Raw genomic sequence first — 21,000 nt, forward strand, 5'->3', positions numbered from 1 at the left:
GTATAAAAGACACCTGTCCACAATCTCAGTCAGTCACACTCCAAACTCCACTATGGCCAAGACCAAAGAGCTGTCGAAGGACACCAGAGACAATTACAGGCCTCTCTAATATTTTCAAGTGGGAGAACTTGCACAATTAGTGGTTGACTAAATACTTATTTGCCCCACTGCATCTGAAAGTAACAAATTTTAGAGCTGTAATTGATATACCATGAAACCGTGATTTTTTTTAGCTTAAAGTTATACTACCGTCAGAACCTCATACAGCGGTATGAAAAAGTATCTGAACCTTTTGGAATTTCTTACAATTCTGCATAAAATCACCATCATATGTGATCTGATCTTTGTCAAAATCTCACAGATGTAAATACAGTGTCTGCTTCAACAACCACCCAAACATTTATAGGTTTCCATATTTTAATGAGGATAGCATGCAAACAATGACAGAAGGGGGAAAAATAAGTAAGTAAAACCTCTGCCAAATGATCTCTTTGTACACATAAATTGTATGTAAAACTATGGTCAAGAATGGTGTTTATGGGGAGGACTCCAAAGAGGAAGCCACTGTCGTCTGAAAAACATGTTGCTCATTTAATGTCTGCAAAAAGGCACTTGGTCAATCCACGTTTTGGCAAAATATTTTGTGGACTGATGAAACCAAAGTTGCATTGTTTGGGAGTAACACACAACGTCATGTGTGGAGGAAAAATTGAACAGCTCACCAACATCAACACCTCATTCCCACTGTGAACCATGGTGGAGGGAGCATCATGATTTGGGGCTGTTTAGCTGCCTCAGGGCCTGGATACTTGCAATTATTAATGGAAGAATGAATTCAAAGGTTTATCAGGATGTTTTGCAGGAAAACCTGAGGCCGTCTGTCAGACAGTTGAAGCTAAAAAGAGGATGGATGCTGCAACAAGACAATGATCCAGAACACAAAAATAAGTCAACTTCAGAATAGTTTCAGAAGAACAAAATACCCGTTCTGAAATGGCCAAGTACAAGTCCAGACTTGAAACCCATGACTTGGCATGACTTAAAGACAGCGATTCATGCCAGACATTCCGGGAATCTGACTGAACTACAGCAATTTTGTAGAGAAGAATGGGCCAATATTAGTCCTGATTGCTGTGCCAGATTGATCTGCAGCTACAGGAAGCGTCTGGTTGAAGTTAGTGCTACCAAAGGGGGAGCCACAAAATATTAAATGTGATGGTTCACTTATTTCCCCCCCTTCTGTCATAGTTTGCATACGATCCTTATTAAAATGTGAAAACCTATAAATGTTTGGGTGGTTTAAGTTAAAGCAGACACTGGTTTTTCATCTGTGTAATTTTGACAAATATCAGATCACATTTGATGGTGATTTTATGCCGAAATGTGAGAATTTCCAAAAGGTTCAGATACTTTTTCATACCACTGTACCGGCACATGCCTACTGAGCAGAACATTTGCATTCATGGTTCAAAAATTAAAGGAACACTAAATGATTGAAAAATGATGAATTATGAACTCACTGCATATAACATTGCATTGAATCAAGTAAGTTGTTCTCGGACAACTCAAGTTTAACCAATGGAGCCAGAAACAAGCGAGGTGCCTGTTTCAGAAAGGAAGTGAAAATTTAAGAATGAATCGAGTTATCTTTCCCCCAAGTCTGTGTGACTATCGCTAGAAAGAAATTGTCCCTATGATCACGGTAAAAAAATTCTTAAATTGAAATTAGTTTCTCCCTGTTGCAAGGGCAGAAGTTATTAATGAGCAATTAAACAAAAACAATTGTGCCTAGAAGATCAGATATTGCAAGTTGAATTTTTTTTTTTCCTGTTTTCTGCTTGTTGCTAGGCATTGTTTGTATCCATAAATCAAATAAATAGTCTGACTGACCACATTTCTTGAGAGTTGCGTGTTATGAAAATTTGGTGACCCACCAGGGAGGTCTCACAGAGGAGTTTACTTCCCCTGACAAGGTTTCCGATGGTGATGTGGAAATATGTGTTCCCACTGCTCCAATTTGAGATCTTGGTAAAGGGATGGGTAATCAGAACATCCTGCTCAACACACAAAAATGACACCAACAGTCAGCCCCAGTGTTTATTTTTTGTTTGTATGTACACAAAACCAAACCTTTATTTTGGGGTCAATAAGACTGACTCCGTGTTTGTTGATGGCAATTAACAGGATCTCTGGATAGTTGGGCTCTGTGGTTTGCTGAGGAAAAAAAATAACATGTTCAAACTGGGCAGCAATTAGCTTCAAAAGGAAAGAGCATTAGCAGGTGCTTCAGTGTATACCTTGACTTCAAAGAAGGCGGAGCCAAATGTCGGCCATTTGTAGATGATTTTGAGAAATATCAGCTTGGCTTCTTCTCTGGATTTACCGGCTTGCTTGTTGAAGAACGCCACCACGGACTGTGACACACACGGTTTCCGAACAACTTTAATCTGCATTACTATTTTGAAGCACGCTTTGAATGCAAAAAAAAAAAAAATTGGTTCTAAAATAGCCTCTTTGAACCAAACTGGCTAGCTTCCTTTGTTGTTGTTGTTGTTGGTGGTTTTTTTTTGTTAGGTTTTGTGTTTGTTTTCCCAATTGCGTGACTTGTCCTTGTGATTGCCCATTGATTTCACCTGTTGCACCGGCCCCTAGTGTATCCGCCAATCTGCATCCTCCAGTGCTCACCTGTTCCTCGTTGTCTCGTTACCCCTTGTCTGCGTGTGTGTGTGTATATAAGCTCCCATTTTCTTTTCACTCCTTGTTGAGTCATCGTCAATTTCTATGTCAGTCTCGAAGTCTATGTCTATCCAAGCCCTCGTGTTCCAAGTAAGTTTTTTTGAAAACCAGTCTTTTTTTAGTGACAATTTTGTTTGCCTCTGTGCTTTCTTGGGATCTCCTCAGCCTTTGTTTTGTACTTTGTTTTTTGTTGGATTTAACTAAATCATTTTTGCACCATTCATCTGCCTCGCTTCCCTTTACCTTGCATTTGGGTCCACCTGCCTGCCTGCGTATTCCTGACATTTTTTTTTTTTTTTTTAGCCCAAGCATTTTTGTGTGTCTACTCATGATGGACAAGTGACATGTCAACAAATTTTTATGTTTCTAAGTCAAACTGATGTTGGGGCTTAATTGTCAAAAGATTTGAGTGAACAGTGGCAATACATATACAGTGCTGGCCAAAAAGTATTGGCACACCTGCAATTCTGTCACATAATGCTCAATTTCTCCCAGAAAATGATTGCAATTACAAATTGCTTTGGTACTAATCTTCATTGAGTTTGCTTGCAATGAAAAAACACAAACAATGGGAATAAAATAAATCATTATTATTTTACATAAAACTCACAAAAGTATTGGCACCCTTTGAAAAATCATGTGATGCTTCTCTAATTTGTGTAATTAACAGCACCTGTTACTCACCTGTGGCACATAACAGCTGGTGGCAATAACCAGTGTCACAGATTACTTGAAAAAGTAATTTAATTACTGATTATGCCTCAAAAAAAGTAATGTAGTTACTTTATAAATTACTTCATTATCAAAGTAACTAAGTTACTTTAAAAGTAATCTATCAGTTACTTTTTACCCATTTTTCTCCCTTTGCTGCCTCAACACAAGAATGACAACAGAAAAATGTCATCACATGTAACTGACTTACACGTCGGGGGTCCAACCTTTTGCTGATACCCTCCAGAATGAAGGAAAAACACTCACCCTTCTTTCATGGATATCTACAGATCAACATTCTCTCACAACGTAACAACACTCGGCTCGAATGTCCACCCGCCTGGCCCATGCCTTTCTCAGTCCCACAACACATGTGATGCGAGACCAAACCAGGAAGTAGCTGAGAGGTTGTCATGGAAACACGTACTGGGAACCTTTTATTTTAGCATTTTCTATTCAAAATGCTCTTCGTACATGACTAATATAGTCTTCATTCTACATACATTATGAGGCAATGAAAAAATAGTAACGCAGAAACACAAAGGAAACAAACTTTAATCAGATTACTGGTGTAGAAAAATGAACGCGTTTGATTACTCGTTACTGAAAGAAAGTAATCAGATTACAGTAATGCGTTACTAACTAATGCGTTACTAAATCACACTTGCAGCCAGGTAAAATGGATTAAATCTGACTCAACCTCTGTCCTGTGTCCTTGTGTGTACCACATTGAGCATGGAGAAAAAGAAGACCAAAGAACTGTCTGAGTACTTGAGAAGCAAAATTGTGAGTAAGCATGGGCAATGTCAAGGCGACAAATCCATCTCCAAAGACCTGAATGTTCCTGTGTCTACCGTGCGCAGTGTCATCAATAAGTGTAAAGCCCATGGCACTGTGGCTAACCTCCCTAGATGTGGACAGAAAAGAAAATTGATGACAGATCTCAACGAAAGATTGTGCGGATGGTGGATAAAGAACCTTGACTAACATCCAAACAAGTTGAAGCTGTCCTGCAGTCCGAGGACACAACAGTGTCAACCCGTACTATCCATTGGCGTCTGAATGAAAAGGTACTCTCTGGTAGGATACCTAGGAGCAACCCACTTCTGACTCAGAGACAATTAACCTGAGGTTATTTGAGAAAACCCATTAGTTTTGAAAGAATGTTCTCTGGTCAGATGAGACAAAAGTAAAGCTTTTTGGGAAAAGGCATCAACATAGAGTTTACAGGAAAAAAAAAAAAAGTCAAACATTGCAGAGGTTCCCTGATGTTTTAGGGTTGCTTTGCTTCCTCTGGCACTGGACTATTTGTCCGTGTGCATGGCATTATGAAGTCTGAAGACTACCAAAAAACTTGCAGCATAATGTAAGGCCCGGTGTGAGAAAGCTGGGTCTCCCTCAGAGGTCATGGTTCTTCCAGCAGGACAATGACCCAAACACACACTTCAAAAGGCACTAGAAAATGGTTTGAGAGAAAGCACTGGAGACTTCTAAAGTGGCCAGCAATGAGTCCAGACCTGAATCCTATGGAACACCTGTGGAGAAATCTGAAAATGGCAGTTTGGAGAAGGCACCCTTCAAATCTCAGACACCTGGAGCAGTTGGCCAAAGAATAATGGTCTAACATTCCAGCAGAGCATTGTAAGAAACTCATTAATGGATATTGGAAGCGGTTGTTCGCAGTTATTTTGTCTGAAGGTTGTGCTACAAAGTACTAGGCTGAGGGTGCCAATGCTTTTGTCCGGCCCATTTTTGGAGTTTTGTATAAAATGATATTGATTTACAGTGGGGAAAATAAGTATTTAGTCAACCACTAATTGTGCAAGTTCTCCCACTTGAAAATATTAGAGAGGCCTGTAATTGTCAACATGGGCTGGGAAGACTGAATCTGCAATAGGTAAAACGTTTGGTGTAAAGAAATCAACTGTGAGAGCAATTATTAGAAAATGGAAGACATACAAGACCACTGATAATCTCCCTCAATCTGGGGCTCCATGCAAGATCTCACCCCGTGGCGTCAAAATGATAACAAGAACGGGGAGTCAAAATCCCAGAACCACACGGGGGGACCTAGTGAATGACCTACAGAGAGCTAGGACCACAGTAACAAAGGCTACTATCGGTAACACAATGCGCCACCAGGGACTCAAATCCTGCACTGCCAGACGTGTCCCCCTGCTGAAGCCAGTACACGTCCAGCCCAGTCTGTGGTTCGCTAGAGAGCATTCGGAAGATCCAGAAGAGGACTGGGAGAATGTGTTATGGTCAGATGAAACCAAAATAGAACTTTTTGGTAGAAACACAGGTTCTCGTGTTTGGAGGAGAAATGAATTGCATCTGAAGAACACCATACCCACTGTGAAGCACGGGGGTGGAAACATCATGCTTTGGGGCCGTTTTTCTGCAAAGGGATCATGACGACTGATCTTTGTAAAGGAAAGAATGAATGGGGCCATGTATCGAGAGATTTTGAGTGAAAATCTCCTTCCATCAGCAAGGGCATTGAAGATGAGACGTGGCTGGGTCTTTCAGCATGACAATGATCCCAAACACACAGCCAGGGCAACAAAGGAGTGGCTTGTAAGAAGCATTTCAAGGTCCTGGAGTGGCCTGGCCAGTCTCCAGATCTCAACCCCATAGTGTTAGGTTTTGTATTTGTTTTCTCCTAGTGTAACTTGTCCCTGTGATTGCCCATTGATTTCACCTGATGTGCCTTCTCCTAGACTATCCTCCTGTGCTCACCTGTTCCTTGTTGTCTCGTTAACCCTTGTTTGCGTGTGTGTATATAAGCTCCCATTTTCTGTTCACTCCTTGTTGCGTCATTGTCTATGTCTATGTCTATGTCAATTTCAAGTCCGGTCCAAACCCTCGTGTACCAGTCCCTCCGATTTAAGTAAGTTTTGTTTGAATCTTGCCCTTTTGATCCTCAGTGCTTTCAGTTGTACTTTGTTTTTGTTAGATATCATTAAACGTTTTTTGAGTTCACCTGCCTTGCCGCTTTTGTTTCCCTGCAATTGGGTCCACACAACCTGCCTGCCTGCCCGCGTCCCTGCAACATAGAAAATCTGTGGAGGGAATTGAAAGTCCGTGTTGCCCAACGACAGCCCCAAATCATCACTGCTCTAGAGGAGATCTGCATGGAGGAATGGGCCAAAATACCAGCAACGGTGTGTGAAAAGCTTGTGAAGAGTTACAAAAAAACGTTTGGCCTCTGTTATTGCCAACAAAGGGTACAGAACAAAATATTGAGATGAACTTTTGGTATTGACCAAATACAGTGGTACCTCTACATACGAAGTTAATCCGTTCCAGGACCTTGTTTGTAAGTCGAAATGGTCGTATGTCGAGCAGGATTTTCCAATAGCAATACATTATAATTCCATTAATTCGTTCCACAGCTCAAAAACCTACATTAAATCCCTAATAAATACTGCTGGTACTATTACAAATTGCAATTACACATAGCAAAACAAATAAATTATAAATAAAAATCGGAATAATATAATAAAAATAATAAAAATAATTCCTGTATTAATGTAATGAATCGGGTTATAATGTGGCGGACGTTTTATGTGCTACCTGAACGCACCGCGGGGCTGACGTGCCAGAGACAGAGAGCGGTGAGCTTGAGAGTTTCACTTTCACTTTTAATGTTTTCTTGAGAACACCATCAATTGCAGCACACAGTAGGTGTTTTGTCTTGAATAAGTTTTGAAATAAATGATAAAAACGTGGCGAATCTGGCAATTTATATGGAGATGTTACCACAATAAGAATTGTCAGCTTAATTTATAAAGACTGGCGAACGATGGTCGGAGGAGGACTGTGGAGATTTATTGTTTAGCCATTTCACGGATGCCCAGCCCACGCTCATATTTTTCTATAATTTGCATTTTCATTTAGAAGGTAAGCGTCAACTTTTTCCTTGTTTCACCACCTGTAGCAACCTTTTTTTGAAACCTGTGTCGATTTGTCACACAAGAAAATCCGCCGTGCATTCGTCTGCGGTGCTGCCATGTCGTCGTATTTCGAGTTTTTCGTCGGATGTAGAAACAAATGGCGAGTCAAATTTTACGTCGGATGTCGAAAAGATCGTGTGTCGAAGCGATCGTATGTCGAGGTACCACTGTACTTATTTTGCACCATGATTTGCAAATAAATTCTTTAAAAAAAAATCGAACAATGTCATTTCCTGTTTTTTTTCCCACATTCTGTCACTCATGGTTCAGGTTTACCCATGTTGACAATTACAGGCCTCTCTAACATTTTCAAGTGGGAGAACTTGCACAATTAGTGGTTGACGAAATACTTATTTGCCCCACTGTGTTTTTTTTCATTCTCTTTTGTGTTTTTTTTCATTGCAATTAAAAATAAATGAAGATATCACTATCAAAGCATTTGTAATTGCAATCATTTTCTGGGAGAAATTGAGCATTATCTGACAGAATTGCAGAAGTGCCAATACTTTTGGCCAGCAATGTAATTCTCATAAAATACCTGCTTCAAATCAGAACAGAAGTTTCTGTATCTTTTCAGGTAGGGCCTCTTGACTTTTTTGCGTGTCTGCTCATGATAAACATGACGACCAAATTTCATGTTGTTAAGTAAAACAATTGTTGCAGGCTGAATTTTTGAAAGAGTCAAGGGAATTTGCCTATGTTCACAGTAAGATATCTACTTTGGATCAAAATTGTACAATTTCTGTATCTTTTCAGGTAGGGCTCTTCAGCCTTTTTTTTCCCGCTTGTCTACAAACGATAGACATGCCTACCAAACTTCATGTTAGTCAGTCAAACAGTTGCTTGGATCAGAATTTTAAGAAATCCATGAGCTAAAAAACAGTTTAAATACACAAGATGTTTGTTAGGTTTACCCTCTTCCAGTCATCTGGCGACATCTGGCGAATGAGATCCTGAGGGACCAGCTCTCGCAACATCTTGGGAATAGTGGGAAAGTGGGACTTGTCATCCTCGAACTTGACTCGATAGATGAGAGCCGCCAGCTGGAAGACTTCATCCCGCGAACACTTGTGGTAGCCACGCAGATATTTGGGCAGCTCCTGGTCAGAGGTGTCGTCACAAATGAAAACATTTTCTATCTCTTCATTAGATGTTCTCTGTGAAGCAGGACTCACTTGGTAGTAATGGAAGATGGAGTCGGCGAAAGAATCCTTTCCTGGAACGGTGCTGGTCCACAACTTCTTCATGAAGAACACCTGGTAGGTCAAAGATGGAACCACTCCTGCAAAGTAAATGGAACATTTAATTTCTCTTGTGTTCTAAATGACATTCTAGCCAAACTGGCTTTGAAAACCTGTACATATATACCATCTTTGACTGGCCGTGACTTCTTGATCCAGTCTGTCAAATGTCGGACAAAGTCAAAGAAAAAGTCTCCTTCTGGAACACTGATCACCTGACACACAAACATCTAGATAAATTCCTGTCACAAAGTTAGAGGGACTTTGTTCGGATGGATAATTAAAAATCACCTTGTCAGAGATTTTAACAAAGAGACTGAAGCCTTCTGAGGATTTGAGAAGCAGTCTACTGGAGATGTTCTGACAGAAGTCCCTAGCTTTGGTGCTGGACTCTACCTCAAATGCCTGCCAAATTCCAAAAATTGCCATTTAAAATATTAACATTAGAAATACACAAAATCGTCTGTGTGCATTGTACCTCGTCCGTATCGTCAGGGAAGTAAACCTTGTGGAAGATCTGCGTGGTCTTGTGCTGGATGGCCTCCACTTCCACCAGATGAGGAGGGTATTTCCTGGACCCGTTTCTGTTACAGTTGGTCCACATGGAAGACTTTGTTTTCAAGTCACATCTAAAGACTTAACTGTTGTTTGTCACTCTCAGTTCTCCATGAAGTGAGCTCACCGTAATGCTTTGTGCAGCCTGTGTACGCAGTCAACCGAGAGCGGGTGTTGCCTTTTGGACTGCAGGAAGCGTTGGACATGCGGCAGCAGCACGTTGCTGGGAGGAAAGAGACCTGTGCACAACCACAGAAGCTCCCAGCCTTTCTCCTCACTGTACCTGCCAGCACATGCACACTTTGCTTTAGCAGCATACTTAGCAGCCCAGAGGCAAACCTGCAGAAAACCATTGAAGAAGTTCAACTTCTACTTCCGCCACATCTGCAGTGGGGCAAATAAGTATTTAGTCAACCACCAATTGCGCAAGTTCTCCCACTTGAAAATATTAGAGAGGCCTGTAATTGTCAACATGGGTAAACCTCAACCATGAGAGAGAGAATGTGGGGAAAAAAACCCCAGAAAATCGCATTGTTTGATTTTTAAAGAATTTATTTGCAAATCATGGTGGAAAATAAATACTGTATTTGGCCAATACCAAAAGTTCATCTCAATACTTTATTATGTACCCTTTGTTGGCAATAACGGAGGCCAAACGTTTTCTGTAACTCTTCACAAGCTTTTCACACACTGTTGCTGGTATTTTGGCCTATTCCTCCATGCAGATATCCTCTAGAGATGTGATGTTTTGGGGCTGTCGTTGGGCAACACGGACTTTCAACTCCCTCCTCATCCCGTGGCGTCAAAATGATAACAAGAACGGGGAGCAAAAATCCCAGAACGACACTGGGGGACCTTGTGAATGACCTACAGAGAGCTGGGACCACAGTAACAAAGGCTACTATCAGAAACACAATGCGCCGCCAGGGACTCAAATCCTGCACTGCCAGACGTGTCCCCCTGCTGAAGAAAGTACACGTCCAGGCCCGTCTGCGGTTCGCTAGAGAGCATTTGAATGATCCAGAAGAGGACTGGAAAAATGTGTTATGGTCAGATGAAACCAAAATAGAACTTTTTGGAAGAAACACAGGTTCTCTTGGTTGGAGGAAAAAGAATACTGAATTGCACCATACCCATTGTGAAGCATGGGGGTGGAAACATCATGTTTTGGAACTGTTTTCTGCAAAGGGACCAGGACGACTGACCTGTGTAAAGTAAAGAATGAATGGGGCCATGTATCGAGAGATTTTGAGTAAAAATCTCCTTCCATCAGCAAGGGCATTGAAGATGAGACGTGGTTGGGTCTTTCAGCATGACAATGATCCCAAACACACAGCTAGGGCAACAAAGGAGTGGCTTCGTAAGAAGCATTTCAAGGTCCTGGAGTGGCCGAGCCAGTCTCCAGGTCTCAACCCCATAGAAAATCTGCGGAGGGAGTTGAAAGTCCGTGTTGCCTAACGACAGCCCCAAAACATCACTGCTCTAGAGGAGATCTACATGGAGGAATGAGCCAAAGTACCCGCAACAGGGTGTGAAAAGCTTGTGAAGACTTACAGAAAACGTTTGGCCTCCGTTATTGCCAACAAAGGGTACATAACAAAGTATTGAGATGAAGTTTTGGTATTGACCAAATACTTATTTTCCACCATGATTTGCAAATACATTTCTTTAAAAATCAAACAATGTGATTTTCTGTTTTTTTTCCACATTCTGTCTCTCATGGTTGAGGTTTAACCATGTTGACAATTACAGGCCTCTCTAATATTTTCAAGTGGGAGAACTAGCACAATTAGTGCATGACTAAATACTTATTTGCCCCACTGTACGTCAAAGGTAGTACGCACTTGACGTGGTTGTCTGTGAGCTGCTTGATGATTTGGCAGAAGACCTCATCCTTTAGGGGTTCGGCCTTCAGTGCACCCTCAAAGATCTGGTCTGTTAATTCGTTGACTGAACGAATGCGCTTGGATGGGTAGTCACCCATGTACTTCATCACAGGTAAGACTTACGCTAAAGAATGTTGTATTTTTTCATTGGCTCTGGCTACAAAAACCTGGCAATAACATTGTAACAACATGGTAATAACAATCTGGTGATGATGTAATGACATGGGAACTTTGTGCCAACATGATACAGTAATATGTATAATATTAAAATGAGTCGGACCTCATAATTGATTCTGGGTACAAAACATGCTAATAACATTGTAACAAAACTGTGATAACAATCTGGTAATGATGTAATAACATGGGAACAACATTCTATCAACAAGATATTATATAAAAACTTGCTAGAAATGTAAGATATTTTATTATTTTAATAACATGAGTATAATGCTAAAGACGGTAATGACAGTAGATAATATGTTAAGGATATCAATGAAGGCCATGCAGGCCTCCTGAGCGAGCTCTTCATGTTGAACCACCTTCTTGAGCAAAGGCTGTTTGAGAGGCTCCCTGGTGCAGCTCCATAGTTTGTCCTTTCCTCGATTCTTGGTGACCATCACCCTGCTCAGAGTATGTTTGGGGGGTGGCCTGCACCAAGAAAAGTGACAACTCTTTAGTTTGGTCGTAAGCATAGGCGGATCTACTATTTAGGCGAAGTAGCCGATCGCCTTAGGCCCCCAACCAGTAGAGGGCCCCCAACTAGCTGCCCTTGCCCCAAGGAGCAAGGGCTTGGGCCACTGGAGCCAGCAGCACCCCCAACTATTCGTCATGTATAATTATGTCAGCATACCAAACAAACAAATAAAAAAACAAAAAAGAAATCCATTTGAATGCTGCATTTATGTCCCCACCCCCCCACAGACACACACGTACTACAATGGACTGTTCCACGACGACGGACTGAGTATCAGTCGCTTAGTTTCATTTAGCGCTGTTTAGCTTCGCTCAGCTCCGTTTAGCATCGCTTAGCTCCGCTTAGCTGTTCGTTAGCCTCACTTAGCTCTCCCGCTTTTTTCACAGCACTAAGTTCGCTATTTTTACAGCATACTTGCAACTTTTCACGTCGGCTATCGTTTATTTCGAACACATGAGCGAACGTGCACTCCATGAGAGCCAAAGTGCAGTGACCGAAGGAGAAGTCGAGAACAGGCCGCTAATGCCTCTTTTGACTTTCTTCTTCACATCGAACATAAAATACACAACAGCACACCCTGTGGCGAAACAATGCAGTACAGTTCCAATCAGTCATGCAATAACACTCAACAGCTGGTTAACAGCATTTGCTAAAAAAAAAAAAAAAAAAAAAAAAAAAAAAAACTATTAGTGACACCACAAGCAATGACAAAGAATGTTTTTTTTTACGAAGTGTAAAGCTTTTGGTTAGTGGTTTAGCGAACGTACCTCCGGTGAACATTTCAAAATAAAAGCATGTCATGTTCGTCATATAAATAACGATTTCTGGAATCCCACATACCTCAGAATTAATATTATAATATGTAGAGTAAATACTACAGAATACAGATTCTGCACTAAGAATAGCTTTCAAATGACACTCTTTATGACAAATATGATTGGCAATGAAAAATTGTTATAATTATTATACTACTATTATATATAGTAGTATACTATAATAATAATAATAATAATAATGCTAGAATTGTTTTGAATAATGTGGGAAAGGCAAAGTCAGTGTTCTGAATCTGTTTACTTTCCATTCTTTTGCACTAGTAAATGCTATCAGCATTTAACCTCATTGTTTATCTGTGATTAATTATTGTTATTTACATGATTATTTGTACTTTAATAAAAAATGTTTTCCAAAATGTTTTTTTGAATTAATAAGCGTCAACAAAAAAAAAAGAAAATTATTAGATTAGTCGACTAATCGTAAAACTAGTCGGCTGACTGATCAGGAGAAAATTTGTTGTTTAGGACAACCCTAGTGTACCGGAACATATTTCCTCCACACCCTTCTCACCTTTTTAACCCCTGTCCCATGAAGAGGGCCCCTGGATATGTTCGCCTTAGGCCCCAAAATTGCCAAGTCCGCCACTGGTCTTCAGCCAGAGTTAGGATTTCGAGCCTTTGTGTGTCTGTGTGTGTGTGTACCTAAAGTAGTCATAGGAGAAGTCCTCCAGCGTGTAAGGTTTGACAGAGTCTTCAGTGTCGGGCAGGACCAGCTGTGACACCCTCACTGACTGCTGCCTTTGATCTGGAGTCATGGTAACCAGCGCCTGATTGGTTAGATCACATCACCATCATTACGTCTTCTTTTGCCTGATTAAAACTGTTAGAGGTTATCTGATCTCACCACAATCTCCTGCTGCGGTCGCGTCATGCTAGGAAGGACATAGACAGAGTCTGCCGGGAAGTCTCCTCTCTGATTGGTCCTCTCATTAACACCGTGCGCCCAACCTGAGTTCAGAACTTGCTCGCCTGTGTCCTGGTCCAACAGGATCAGGTCTCCCTTCTGGAAGCTCAGGAATGTTGACGGTTCACCATCTGCCAAACAGACAACTTGTGACTTGTACAGTCATAGGAAGTCTAGTGTCTAGTCACAGTGTAGTCAAAGTCTGGTAGAGTGAAAACATACTCTGGTTGGGACTGTCCTGCAGTGCCACCACAAACTTGGACCTGTTCCTCAGTCCTTCCAGGAAGGTCACTACGAGGTCTCGGATATCCTCAGCATTATTGGAGGTGAAAGTGTACTCGTCTCCTTTGATGGTCGCCAGTGTGAAGCTCTGACTCTGTAGCTTTCCGCCCCTATGGAGCGACACAGGGGTCCACCACCTTTTAATGTAGACCTGGACTAACTGCAATATTGAATAGGGGTGAACTACTGTATAAATTTGTAGGTTTGTTTCTTATAGTCAGGAAGGTCAGCAATTGTAAAAACCTGGTTACTTCCCCTATGAAAGAGGCTTTGTTTGTTGAAGTACAAGAGGAATTCTAGCTCTCAGAATGCTTACCTGCTGCTGGACACTGCAGTGATTTCTGGGAAGGAGAGTTCTAGCAGGACCTGCTCCTGCTCGTCCACAAAGTAAACGCCGGTCCAGTTGACGGCAACAATGAGGTCATTTTTAGGCAGACTTGGACCTTACAAGCAGAGAAGCCAATGTGACGCTCAATGCGTTGTGAAACTAGAAAGTGATTCTCACCTGACAGCTTGAAGGCTTCATAGAATCGAGAGAAGAGCAAAGGCCACTTGTGACGAGCAAAGTCTACCACTTCCTCTTTAACCTTCTGGGGGTCAAACCTCTTCTGGGCATAGATGCCCTGAACAAGAGACACCAAAGTTCCGATCCTCTATTCATGAAATAACTAGATCCTCTTTTGAGGAATACCTTTTTGTGGGCAGCCATGATGAAATGAGCCCACTTCTCCACCGTCCTGGAGGAGTTGATCTCTCTGTCAGGGATGTAGGATGGGATGAGGCTCAGCAGGCGTTCCAGGAGGACTTCTGCTCCATAGTCTACGTAGTATTGCTGAGATGCTAGTTCTGCTAGGTCATCCTAGGTCAAAAGGATAAGAAAATATTGTGAGTCAGAGTTAAGAGTTAAGAATAGAAAGTGCATATCTACCGAAGGAAAGCTCATGAGTAGAAAAGAAAGTATTCAACATAGAAACACTCACCCGCTCACATCGGTACTCTCCAAACTTGACGCCCCGGACAGTTTGCTGGTAGATAAGGTTGGTGGCGACTGTGTCATCCGTAGCGCAGTGCCATGGAGTGAAGATTTCCTTCCTGAAAAACAGTCGCCAGGGTGCGTTCCTTTCCTGGGCTCCCTGCTCCTTGGCGTACTGCTCGCACTGTGACACAGCATCCATCACGTGGTCGTTTCCGCTGCCCAAAGATGACACCTGTGCAACATCATCAGTTCAGATCATAACAATGAAGAACTCTATTAGGAAGAAAATTTGAACATAAAATAGTGTTAATGCAGTGTCTCAGACAACCTTGTCAAAGAGTGCGATGTAGAGCGAGAACCCGAATCGGTCTTGTAGGCTGATCTTGTCGGCCAGTGTGTTGCAGAGCTCCTTGGCGGTGGTCGCCGAGTCTGTCAGCAATGTTTTAGTGGTCCCATCCATAAATGTCACAGGCAGCATGATGGGTTTCTTGGATTTGGTTGCCTGAATTTGCATTTAACAGGTGTTATTTGACTGGATTTGTATTAGTTTTGTGAACACAAAATGGAGGCTATTAAGCTTAAGGGTGGAATTTCAGGTTTTTGCAGCTGAACTTAATTAGAAGATGACTGCAGGTTGGGTCTGTAAAAGTCCACATACCTGGAGCTCCAGCCACGATGGAGGTTGTGTTCTAGTGCCATTAACGAATGTTCTTCGGAGTCGTTCTTCGCAGTATGGCGCGTAACCTGGTGGCCCACTGCTAATAAAGTTCCTTAGGTACTGCGGGTGAATGCACAACACCATTCTGTCTGGTTACCCTCCATACTAACTGTTCTTAAAAGAGAAATTTTATAGCAAAACGACACCCGGATATGAAATGTATACAATAAAATCTTCCATCATCCAAACCTGTTTTGAAATGATACAGAAGCAGCTTTTTATAGGCATGTTTTAAATTAGTCTTTCAGGTCGTCAGCGACAAATGAAAAATCAATTGGCGAATCTTGGTCACTTTTGGTGTTGACGTCATTCAAGGGAGACGAATGTCGAAAGCCTGCCATTTAGTATGTGCATCACTGTGTGAACTGTCCACCACCGAATGCCGAACTATTTAACTATTTAACTATATAAGAGTTTTGGAAACAAACATTTTATTTCAACTAGGGGTGTCAAACGATTAAAATTTTTAATCGAGTTAATTACAGCTTGAAAATTGATTAATCGTAATTAATCGCAATTAATCGCAATTCAAACCATTTATAACATATGCCATCTTTTTCTGTAAATTATTGTTGGAATGGAAAGATGAGACACAAAATGGATACATACATTCAACATACCGTACATAAGTACTGTATTTGTTTATTATAACAATAAATCAACAAGATGGCATTACCATTATTAACATTCTGTTAAAGCGATCCATGGATAGAAAGACTTGTAGTTCTTAAAAGATAAATGTTAGTACAAGTTATAGAAATTTTATATTAAAACCCGTCTTAATGTTTTCGTTTTAATAAAATGTGTAAAATTTTCAATAAAAAAATAAAGTAGTAGCCCGCCATTGTTGATGCCAATAATTACTTACACAATGTTCATGGGTTAGGGTTAGGGTTAGGGTCCGGAAAAAAAAAAACAAGTACACATTTCACTGTGCTGTCATTTTTATGTTTGAGTGGGGCATGTGCGTTAATTGCGTCAAATATTTTAATGTGATTAATTTAAAAAACGAATTTTGACAGCCCTAATTTCAACATATGGATTTCCAAAAAAAGATGCACTTAGACGAGCATGGGTGAGATTTGTGCAGCAGTCCCGGTGTGATTTTCGTGGACCTGGACTGAGGACTGTCGTGTGTTTGTGACATTTCAAAGATGTGTGCTTTGAAATCCCTTGCGCTGCTATCCTAGGAAGTAGACAGGACACAGAATTCTGTAATAGGTACGTTGGTTTCTCTGCTTCCATTGTTGAATAGCAGGTCTAGTTTGGCCCCAAATGGGCTATGGTGATGCTAGGCCAGGAGGCAGGCAAGGGGACAAAGAATTTCTCTCATCCTTGACCATATCTTGAATATTGCTTGAAAATTAAGAATTTTTAGGCAAAACTGACCAATTTTCAAGAATGTTGATGTTGAAGGAATCAACTTCCCATCACCGGTGGCTACAGTGGGGAGAACAAGTATTTGATACACTGCCGATTTTGCTGGTTTTCCCACTTGCAAGCCTTGTAGTGGCTGTAATTTGTATCATAAGTTCTCTTCAACTGTGAGGGACGGAATCTAATACAAAAATCCAGAAAATCACATTGTATAATTTTTAAATAATAAATTTGTATTTAACTGCATGAAGAAGTATTTGATACATTACCAACTAGTAAATATTTCGGCTCTTAGTTCTTTTTTAAGAACCTCTCCTGTTCTCCACTCATTACCGGAAGTAACTGCACCTGTTTGAACTTGTTACCTTTATAAAAGACACCTGTTCACATGCTCAAACAAACAAACTCCAACCTCTCCACAATGGCCAAGACCAAAGAGCTGTGTAAGGACATCAGGGATAAAATAATAGACCTGCACAAGGCTGGGATGGGCTACAGTAAAATAAGCAAGCAGCTTGGTGAGAAGGTAACTGTTGGAGCGATTATTAGAAAATGGAAGAAGTTCAAGTTGACGGTCAATCTGCCTCGTTCTGGGGCTCCATGCAAGATCTCACCTCGTGGGGCATCACTGATCATGAGGAAGGTGAGCGATCATCCCAGAACTACACGGCAGGACCTGGTCAATGACCTGAAGAGAGCTGGAACCACAGTCTCGAAGAAAACCATCGGAAACACAATACGCCGTCATGGATTAAAATCCTACAGCGCACGCAAGGTCCCGCTGCTGAAGCCAGTGCATGTCCAGACATGTCTGAAGTTTGCCACTGACCATCCGGATGATCCAGAGGAGCAATGGGAGAAGGTCATGTGGTCGGATAAGACCAAAATTGAACTTTTTGGTCTAAACTCGGCTCGTCGTGTTTGGAGGAAAAAGAAGGATGAGTACAACCCCAAGAACACCATCCCAACTGTGAAATATGGAGGAGGAAATATCATTTTTTGGGGCTATGGATGGATGGGGCTATGTATCGCCAGATCTTGGCTGACAACCTCCTTCCTTCAGTGAGAGCCCCGAAGATGGGTCGTGGCTGGGTCTTCCAGCATGACCACGACCCAAAGCACACAGCCAAGGCAACTAAAGAGTGGCTCCGTAAGAAGCATCTTAAGGCCCTGGAGTGGCCTGGCCAGTCACCAGATCTGAACCCGATAGAAAATCTATGGAGGGAGCTGAAAGTCCGTGTCGCCCGGCAGCAGCCCCGAAACCTGAAGGCTCTGGAGAAGATCTGCATAGAGTAGTGGGCCAAAATCCCTGCTGCAGTGTGTGCAAACTTTGTCAAGGACTACAGGAAACGTTTAGTATCAGTAATAGCAAACTAAGGTTTCTCTACCAAATATTAAGTTCGATTTTTGTGATGTATCAAATACTTATTTCATGCAATTAAGTGCAAATTTATTATTTAACAATCATACACCGTGATTTTCTGTTTTTTTGTATTAGATTCCGTTCCGCGCAGTTGAAGAGAACTTATGATACAAATTACAGACCTCTACATGCTTTGCAAGTGGGAAAACCAGCAAAATCGGCAGTGTATCAAATACTTGTTCTCCCCACGTTTCTAGTTATCTGCTAGAGGTTTTGCCTCCGGCTCATACATGTGCTGACCAATAATATATTTTAGTCATATATATCGTGCTCAAAACCATCTTCGGCGAAAGCAAAAACATTTACATTTGATTCAATGTCTGAATCGCTGAAGAACAACGAGTTGTCCGCCGAATGGCTCTCCAAAGTGTTGTATGTGTTGGTGTATGTGTGTATACACTGTCTCCCTTTGATGATGTCACACCAGCTAGTAAATAAAGTTTGGCCACGCTGACGAATTGACTGATTGTCTTGGGAACTCCTGCCGCAAGGGCAAGTCAAATCAGCTTCTCTTTAACAAGTGTGCAAGATATTTAATGGAGGGTGACAGGTTATTCTTACATACACTAAATAACACTAGAAAAAACAAAATTATGTGATTTGGAGAAAGCTAAGAATTTCCCCTTTAAAACAGTTCTAACCTTTAGGAACTTGTCTGACGGCGCAAAGCAGCCCACACACAAACTGATGAGGATCCAACCTCGAGCGTGTGAGCTCTTGGATGGGTTCTGACTCAGCTGTTTGCAGATTTGACAGTAGATCTCATCCCTAAGATAAAAAAAACAGGGAATTGTTGCAACCTACCAAAATCATTAAGCCCAGGTCAGATAAGTGGAAAGTAGTTGTTGAGCACGGTTTTGTTTTTGTCACCTCAGCGCTGGCCTCAGGATGCCATTACCAATGATAAAGTGAAGTTTTTCCAAGTTTGATGTTGGCCGGTCTTCCAACATGCTGTTGCCATGGAGGCCGTGTTCACCATCGTTGAGACGCTTTGTGACCTGAAAGTTGTCCCTCGTTCAGAAACTATGCAAGAAGGTGCCCTAGGAAATAAATTACCTCTTCTGTGATCTTGGATTTCTTCTTCAGGGTGAGAGACACCAGCTTGTGTCGAATGCTGTTCTTGCGATTACTCTCAGGTTGAGGAGTCTGGAGAAGCAACCAAAACACGGATAAGAAACAAGAATGCTCAGTTGCTCCAACAGACGGTCGGTCTTTGATGGTTTCTAGACCAGGTACATTAATTGAAATATCCGTATATTAGTTGTTTTATAATAAGTTTTATCAAAAGCACATTGTCCCCATTATGATCCTCCCCCACTTAACCTCTGCCTCCCCCTGGAGGGCTTGAAGCTCGCGCTTGTATGTCTTCTTCCCAAGTGTCTCATAGATTTTGGTCATGACCGGAATCTTTTCACTCCCATCGCTGATGGCCGTGTGGTACTTTGGTTCAGGTAGATCTCCCATGAACCGCAACACAGTAATCCATACAGCCAGAGCCGCCTAAAATGGGGACCAGGAACATGTTATCATCATGTCAAGGCCTGAGATGATGATTGGATATGAGGTCTTCGGCCCACCAGCTGGTCTCCTTCATCCTCATGGAAAAGCAGTGGCTGCTTGAGTGGTCGGCGCACGTATGTGTGCGTTGTTGTTCCCTGGAAGTAGGTGGCGGCAAATTTGGCAAACTTGTACTCCAATAGATCCTCCTCCTCGTCATCCTCTGGCAGAGGAAGAGCCTCGTCCAGGTCTTCCTCCTCAAGCTCACGGTGGGTCCGCTCCAAATCCTGCAGATGAGGTGGAGCGACCAACTAAATAAAAATGAGCATGAACAATTGAACATTTAAAGAGTAGTACACGTACCTCAAAGCCGGCTGGGGCTTGCCCCTCCTGGCCAGGAAAAGAGCTGGTGGTCCCCAGAAAGCCGAACATCTTGTCCACCATATCTGAGTCGTTGACGGGCTCCAAACGAGCCCTCTCCGTTTGCTCTACCAGCTCTTTCTTCCTCCTCGCTTCCTCCTTTTCCTTTTTTTCACGTTCAGCATCTTCTTTGGCCAACTGCACCAGACGTTCCTGCGGAGGACAAGAATAACAGCAATGAGGCATCATAAGATGTCGAAGGAATATTTTGGACATGTTTCATGTAAGTGTGAAGACACCGTGGAATAGCTCACTTGATGTTTGCGTTCCGCTTCAGCCTTGGCTCTTTTGGCCGACATTTGGTTCCTCAGCTTGGTTTCCTCGGCCAGACGCATTTTCTCAGCCTCCAGTCTCCTTCGGTACTAATACGAGTCAGATAATAGCCCAAGTAAATTCAATTTCAGCTCAGAGTACTGAGAGACTACAGTAGATTTTTGATGTGTGGAGTACCCCCACATGTTGTTTCTAAACACTGAGCAATGTCTACCTCGCCTCTGAGTCTGCGGTAAAGCCTGCGAGCAATCATTCCCCTGGTGTACGCCTGGATAGTGATCAAGGCCCACAGTCGATGTCTGAAGGCGCGGCGCACTAGGAAGCCTCGGCACCGACCCTGGAAACCGCTTATGCGCTGCCGAGCCACGTGGTAGGACGCGCACAACTTCCTGGAGCGCACTATAGCCTGGAGGCGAGAGAAGCCCGCCCGCATCTGAAACAAGAACCAGAATTTCAGGGTGACATCGGGACTAGATCGCAATATTTCTTGTTGCAATGTGGGTGATGATCCTCAC

At 42.1% G+C, this 21,000-nt stretch overlaps 1 protein-coding gene across 10 annotated transcripts in view; it reads right to left on the reverse strand.

Moving 5' to 3' along the window:
- Positions 1-21,000, reverse strand: part of LOC130917533 (unconventional myosin-VIIa-like) — a 62,396-nt gene that overhangs the window by 6,157 nt on the left and 35,239 nt on the right. For 9 of the 10 annotated variants that reach the window (XM_057839042.1, XM_057839040.1, XM_057839041.1 and 6 more), the window contains 28 exons: positions 20,700-20,918; positions 20,467-20,574; positions 20,156-20,365; positions 19,873-20,079; positions 19,619-19,795; positions 19,352-19,441; positions 19,166-19,293; positions 18,937-19,063; positions 15,436-15,555; positions 15,106-15,279; positions 14,782-15,009; positions 14,493-14,660; positions 14,307-14,424; positions 14,118-14,244; positions 13,742-13,911; positions 13,460-13,650; positions 13,258-13,382; positions 11,579-11,736; positions 11,047-11,200; positions 9,330-9,485; positions 9,126-9,231; positions 8,939-9,052; positions 8,775-8,862; positions 8,582-8,688; positions 8,321-8,506; positions 2,298-2,414; positions 2,131-2,214; positions 1,935-2,054 (listed from right to left, as the gene is read on the reverse strand). In XM_057839042.1, the coding sequence (XP_057695025.1) occupies positions 1,935-2,054; positions 2,131-2,214; positions 2,298-2,414; positions 8,321-8,506; positions 8,582-8,688; positions 8,775-8,862; positions 8,939-9,052; positions 9,126-9,231; positions 9,330-9,485; positions 11,047-11,200; positions 11,579-11,736; positions 13,258-13,382; positions 13,460-13,650; positions 13,742-13,911; positions 14,118-14,244; positions 14,307-14,424; positions 14,493-14,660; positions 14,782-15,009; positions 15,106-15,279; positions 15,436-15,555; positions 18,937-19,063; positions 19,166-19,293; positions 19,352-19,441; positions 19,619-19,795; positions 19,873-20,079; positions 20,156-20,365; positions 20,467-20,574; positions 20,700-20,918 (4,077 nt within the window). Of the gene's footprint in view, positions 1-1,934; positions 2,055-2,130; positions 2,215-2,297; positions 2,415-8,320; positions 8,507-8,581; positions 8,689-8,774; positions 8,863-8,938; positions 9,053-9,125; positions 9,232-9,329; positions 9,542-11,046; positions 11,201-11,578; positions 11,737-13,257; positions 13,383-13,459; positions 13,651-13,741; positions 13,912-14,117; positions 14,245-14,306; positions 14,425-14,492; positions 14,661-14,781; positions 15,010-15,105; positions 15,280-15,435; positions 15,556-18,936; positions 19,064-19,165; positions 19,294-19,351; positions 19,442-19,618; positions 19,796-19,872; positions 20,080-20,155; positions 20,366-20,466; positions 20,575-20,699; positions 20,919-21,000 lie in introns of those variants that run through there. The other variant, XR_009063484.1, reaches the window with a different exon arrangement.

The sequence above is a fragment of the Corythoichthys intestinalis genome, chromosome 6 (genome assembly GCF_030265065.1).
Source record: "Corythoichthys intestinalis isolate RoL2023-P3 chromosome 6, ASM3026506v1, whole genome shotgun sequence".
In the NCBI taxonomy this organism is placed as follows: domain Eukaryota; kingdom Metazoa; phylum Chordata; class Actinopteri; order Syngnathiformes; family Syngnathidae; genus Corythoichthys; species Corythoichthys intestinalis.